Source organism: Rosa rugosa, chromosome 1 (assembly GCF_958449725.1).
Source record: "Rosa rugosa chromosome 1, drRosRugo1.1, whole genome shotgun sequence".
Lineage (NCBI taxonomy): Eukaryota > Viridiplantae > Streptophyta > Magnoliopsida > Rosales > Rosaceae > Rosa > Rosa rugosa.
In genome coordinates this window covers 50,525,950-50,531,949 of record NC_084820.1, presented here as the reverse complement: position 1 = coordinate 50,531,949, position 6,000 = coordinate 50,525,950, and the positions used below count along the sequence as shown (strand labels likewise).

At 41.5% G+C, this 6,000-nt stretch overlaps 1 protein-coding gene across 1 annotated transcript; it reads left to right on the top strand.

Annotated features, from left to right (window-relative positions):
* The first annotated feature begins 2,661 nt into the window (after positions 1 to 2,661).
* LOC133740188 (uncharacterized) lies at positions 2,662 to 4,686 on the top strand. Its single transcript, XM_062168111.1, has 4 exons — positions 2,662 to 2,921; positions 3,182 to 3,283; positions 3,374 to 4,190; positions 4,296 to 4,686. The coding sequence occupies exons 1-4, from the start codon at positions 2,694 to 2,696 to the stop codon at positions 4,505 to 4,507; spliced, it is 1,359 nt and encodes a 452-aa protein (XP_062024095.1). The 5' UTR covers positions 2,662 to 2,693; the 3' UTR covers positions 4,508 to 4,686.
* Positions 4,687 to 6,000: the final 1,314 nt, after the last annotated feature.

The following is a 6,000-nucleotide window of genomic DNA, read 5'->3' as shown; positions in this document are numbered from 1 at the left end:
TGTAAAAATGGGGTAAATGGACAAAAACCCTTATTATTATTATGTTAAAGGAAAAACACATTATGTGTCTTCGTCAAAGTAACTGACGAAGAGGGAAGTAAGAAATTGCGATTATAACTCAATCAGTATTTACTATCATTATTGTAATTGATATTTCCATTGTAATTCTCTCCCTATATAAAGGGACTATCAAATGAAATGAGTAGATCAATTCCCATTTTACATTTACACGTTATCAGCACGTTATCAAATGAAATGAGTAGACCAATTCCCTGAGGAGTACATCCCCAGATTTTCGGAGCAGGGACTCAAGGTAGGGTATTTGGGCTTCGATGGCTTCGGTCAAAGCAAAGAGAGTAAAGGGAACCGCAGGACTTGGAGATAGAAAAGCCGGGAATTGGGCTCCATCGTAGAGCTTTTGATGTAGGATTTGAGTTTGCACTAGAGTCCCTGCCATGGTTTCTCTCTCTCAGCGACAGCTCGTGTTGTTGACGCGTTGAAATAAATCTGAGTGTGAATTTGGGGTTGGGGGGAGTGATAGATAAATGTGGAGGGAGATGTTCACCTGGTTTGAAAATCCATCCAAGTTCAGTTAAAGTATGTATTGGGTCGGGTCGGGTTATAATGGGTTTCGGGTAAGGCTGAAATTAACGGTGGGTGGGGGAGTGATAGATAAATGTGGAGGGAGGTGTTCACCTAGTCCGTCTAGGTAACAATGAGGGGGAGTAATAGATAAATGTGGAGGGAGGTGTTCACCTAGTTTGAAAATCCGTCTAGGTTCAGTTCAAGTATGTATTGGGCTTTTGGGTAAGGCCGAAATTAACGATGAGGGGAGGGGGGAGTGTTAGATAAATGTGGAGGGAGGTGTTCACCTGGTTTGAAAGGGAAAATCGTCCAAACAGTGTCTGAACTTTTCCAGACTATTAATTTTCATACCTATACTTTGAAAAATATCAAAATGGTACCTGAAAATTTAAGCCCGACCCAATTTTCATACCTGGCAACAGTAAAAACGTTAACCCCGTTAATTTTTTAGAGGTAAATCTGGTACTTACGAAACAATTTTTTTTTTTTTTGGAGTGAACCTTCTTCTTCCAGCTGCTTTCGAATTCTTTTCTTTCTTTCTCACAATTGATTCACTTCACTGATTCTTTCTTTCTTTCTTTCTTTCTTCTTATTCTTCTTCGAATTGCTACTTCATCAAACCAAGGACAAAGTGCTCTCTGTATCTCTCTCGACTTCGTGCCCCATTTTCGCGCCACCGGTGAACCGGCACCCAGCCCACAACCCGCTTTAGATTCACCCGCCCACGGACATCCGATTCGCGCGGTGGAACAACCCCAACGCCGAGAAATTCAACCAGTGCCGCCGCCCCAACAAGTAATCGATAGGCACGCCTTCATTTCCCTCAAGCCCTTCAATTCCAGGCAGAAAATCCAAGTACTCTGGTGGCTGTCGTGGGACGAATGGGTTCTTCTTCAATTGTGGAATTGCTTTGATTGATTTGTATTTGAATCTGGGACGAATGGGTTCTTCTTCATTTGTGGAATTGCTGCCTAAAGGTTCTGGTGGCTGTCATCTAGTTCGAGGTGTTTTTTCGGTTTGTGAAGCAGAGAGTTGAGTTTGAGGTAGATGAGCTGAGGCTTCATAGGGAATGGGTCAGAGGGGCTTGAGTTCTTCATCTGAGAGAAGAAGAGAGGGTAAGTGGAGTAACTTTTGGGGCTTTTTGTTGGTTATTTGATTTGATTTTGTTGTGGGTGAATTGATTTTTAGGGATGTGATTTTGGTTTAAATGTTGAAACTTTAAGGTGGGTTTTGGGGGAAGGATGAAGATGATGAGGAAATTGATTATTGTTGGGAGGTGATTATTGTTGGGTTTGTGAAGCAGGTTAGTATTCCACCTAGAGTTAAGGTTTATGAGGTTGAGGAAGGAGTAGAAGATGGTTCCTTTGGGACGAACCACATATCGTCCACAACCTTCAGGGAATCTCAAAATGCTTTAACTCCAGGCCTCTTAAAATTGGGACGAAACCCATTTTCTTTTTCAGGTTTTTTCAATGTAAACATAATGCCTAGCTTCCAATAATTTGTCCTCAGAAAAAAGTCAACACCAGACACAGTAGAAACTATGAACTTGAATTACAGGCAGAAGTAGAAATGGAAGTAGAAGAGCCAGTAAGATTTGTACTTGAGAAGCAGACAATGATTTTTGCATTGATGAAGAAGAAGATGATCTGGAGGATGGTGAGGGTGGACCAGCGTACTTCATCGGCGTCCTCTTCTTCTTCTTCTGATCACAGTTGCAGAAATTTGGAATACATGAAGTACCGGATTTACTCCTAAAAAATTAACGGGGTTAACGTTTTTACTGTTGTCAGGTATGAAAATTGAGTCGGGCTTAAATTTTCAGGTACCATTTTGATATTTTTCAAAGTATAGGTATGAAAATTAATAGTCTGGAAAAGTTCAGACACTGTTTGGACGATTTTCCCGGTTTGAAATTCAGTCCAGGTTCGGTTCAAGTATGTATTGGGCCGGGTCGGGTTACAATGTGTTTCGGGTAAGGCCCAAATTAACGATGGGGCAACTCGGCCGAGTGGACTCTGTAGAGAAAAATAGACAAAAAATGAGCGGGCCTTTGGTGAAATTCAAAAGCAGAGAGTGAGAGCCACAGAGAGAGAGAGAAGAGAGAGATGAGGAACGAAGAGAAATCGAGGCCGGTGAGGAAGGCGTTGAGGGACGTGTCGAACAGCCACGGCGGCGGAAGATCCTCGATATTCTCAACCACGGCGAAGAAGAAAGACAAGGAATTGCAGAGGCCGAGGGTCGAACAAGAAGAACGCAAAGAAGAGGACCAAAACGATGTCGTTTTGGATCGCCTCTTGCTCGTTCAGTCCGATCTATCAGCCCTAATTAATCAGGTACTGTTATTGCTGTCTCTCCATCACGCTAATTTAGCCGGAATCCATAGATTTTTTTTTTTTTTTTTTTTTTTTTTTTTCGATTTGGGATTTTTATGGAAGATTTGATGATCTAGGGTTTTTGTCGGAATTTAATTTTGAAGTGAATAGAGGATTAATGAACTAGTTTCCGTTGAGAAATTCGTAATTTTGTGATATTTTATGGTTAATTAGATGATCTCTAGGGTTTTTGTTGGAATTAATTTTGAATTGAATGACAGATTGATCAGCTAGTTGTGGAAGCGTTTAAATGTAAAGCAGGAGCAAGCAAAGAAGTTGAATCCTTCACACATTTCTTATCCGAAATGCATTCGTCTTTGAAGGTAGTTGAATTTCTAGCCACCTAATGTCATATCCCACCTTTGCATAGTGAAACTAGAGTTGAATTTTATCTCTACTTTATGCAATTGCAGCCATGGGTGCCCAGATTTCAGAAGGCGCTCTCTGCTCCTGTGGAAACGGTGGTTGTGAGTGAAGTCGAAAGTGGTGAGATTAAGAGTCCTGAAGTTGAGGGGAAAGAGATTGAGAGCCTGGAAGAGTCTGATTCAGAGTCGTTGATCTCGCCTTCTCCCCTTGTTTCGTGGCGTGCTGACTGCACTATCCAGAGAGGAAGACAGTTGTTTATGCTTACGCCGCTTCCCATATCAAAGTCTCTGTCATCCAAACCCCCAATGCCTTCCAAACCTATGGTGTTTGAGAGGGTTACATCTAATACTACAGATAGGCGACCGTTTTTTGGTACTACTAGTGGTGATGCAAATGATGATTTGCCTGAATTTGTAGCGATAGAGCCGATTCCCTCTAAGCCTTCTGATTCAGTTACTACTGAGACAGGAGGAGTTGTTGAGTCTGGCTTTGTTTCTACACCAGTGTCGAAAATTGGGGGCTCCATGGTTCTGAATTTGATGACTCCATGCTTAAAGTCTCCTCCTAAATCTTGTGTCCTGCTTGAACCCATTTCGGAAAAGGGACATTACCGGGTTTGTAATCGTAAATCTACCCCATATCCTGCTGGAATCAGATATTCTAGTGATTCCTCTAGCAGTGAAACATCTGACGACATGGATGCCTCACCAGATTGGTGTATGTCACCACCTAAAACTTGTGTTTTACTGGAGCCACGTGATGAAAAATCTTCAGATGAAGTAGGTCATCTTCAAGATACACAACTGAATGGGCCTCTTTTAAAAGATAATGAGGGTGTAGGAGGCATTCAACAAATCAAGACAGGTATTGGCTATTTATTGTTTGCTTCTTTACTATTTCTTTGGCTGAGCACATAGATATCATACTGGACATATCTTGATTCAAATCCTTTCTTTCTTTGTATCACAGAGCCTGTAGGTGGTGGCAGATGTGCCATGGAAAGCACACCAATCTGGAAACAAGCTGGAAGCGTAGTAGTTCACAAAGGCAAACATCCTGGTGAGAATACTTTAAAGAGGGAGTTGTGGATTAAGTTTGAAGCAGCTTCTACAAATGAGCTCAGTATTGATGACTCTGTAACTCAAAAAAGACTTCTTGACCTATTGGATGAGGCTTCATGACATTTCAAAGTAGTTGTTGTACAATGTGGTTTTGATATAGCACATGTAATTTTGTATTCCAACAGAGACCACCAGCAAATGCATGTGATTTCCGGTGTACTTGAACTGGTTAAGAAATTCTACTTTTTTGTAAGTCACTGTAGCTCAGTCTCTTGGTTAATGAATCAGCATTTCCTTGATTACTATGTTCACAGTTCACATCACAATTCTTCTCTATTAAAATCGTATACTTGTTATTGACACAGTTGATGAAGACTTTAGAATCTCCTTCCGCTTGAATCTTTTTATAACCTTCACTAATAGATTGAAGAAGACCCTTGTGTAAGGCCACACCATCAAGGAGGACATAGTTGCCTATATTTCTAGCACCAGCTAGAAGAGGGGAGTGTTCGAAGTCAGATATGAACCCTGAAGTTACAGATGATAAATGTGCCAATATTCCTCGTGCCAGCTAGAAGAGGGTAGCATTGAAGTGTAATACCCTCGCTAGATATTTGTCAATCTGGTAATGCACCAAGCAAGATTTCACCTGACAAAATGGCCGAGATTGCCAATCGAAAAATCCTAGCCTCTATGGGAAGAGATCTTCTACCCACATGAGTACTATTTTTTTTTGCCAAACTCTCTTTTAAATTTCCAGAAAATTCACAAGTGGTGGATATGATTTTGTCATAGTACGGTGATATTGAAGACAGCACTAAAGCACCCAGGATGACCCCCGACCCGACCATTTGGTCAACCTAGAACACCATTATCGATTTGATCCAAACTTCATTGGACCAGTCACCAGTGGCTGAAGTTCTGGTTGGTTTCATACTCTTCTTTGCTTTCATGTATGCCTATTGCACTGAAATTCCAAACCAGGTAGAATAGTTTTTGTTAAAGGCAGTCTGGCAGTCATATTACAAAATATATGCATAAGACCTAAGAATTTGAATATTTTGAGGGGTTTTTGTCCATTTACCCCATTTCTAGGGATTTGTTTCTCACTTACCTCATTAAGTTTTTTTAATTCCCCCTTACTCAAAACACTCTAAAGAAGTTTTCCCTAATACCCCATTAATTTTATTTTTTGTTTTTTATTTTTTTTAAGACTATTTTACCCTCACCCCTTTGTTACTTAGGTTAGAGAGAGAGAGAGAGAGAGAGAAAATAGAATACCATAGGAGACTTCGCCAGAGCCCAGTCACCGGCTGCCAGATTCCGGTCACCGGTCGCCGGATTTCGGTCAACTTTCGCCGGAATCCGGTCACCGGCCGCTGCCCACTGGACTTTTCTGAAAACCTTGTCGGAGGTCCCCAAAGAGGTTGTCGGAGATTTCATAAGTCGCCAGAAAGGTTTATTGCCCCTAATAGACGTTTATTACCCCCTAATAGACGTCTATTGCCCCTAATAGAGAGAGAGAGAGAGAGAGAGAGAGAGAGAGAGAGAGAGAGAGAGAGAGAGAGAGAGAGAGAGAGAGAGAGAGAGAGAGGAGAAAGAGAAGACGAGGC

Excerpts from the sequence above, each read along its gene's own strand:
- LOC133740188 (XM_062168111.1), top strand. The coding sequence starts at position 2,694 with ATGAGGAACGAAGAGAAATCGAGGCCGGTGAGGAAGGCGTTGAGGGAC. Across the intron at positions 2,922-3,181 it reads TATCAGCCCTAATTAATCAG|ATTGATCAGCTAGTTGTGGA; the intron begins GTACTGTTATTG and ends ATTGAATGACAG. Across the intron at positions 4,191-4,295 it reads CATTCAACAAATCAAGACAG|AGCCTGTAGGTGGTGGCAGA; the intron begins GTATTGGCTATT and ends TTTGTATCACAG.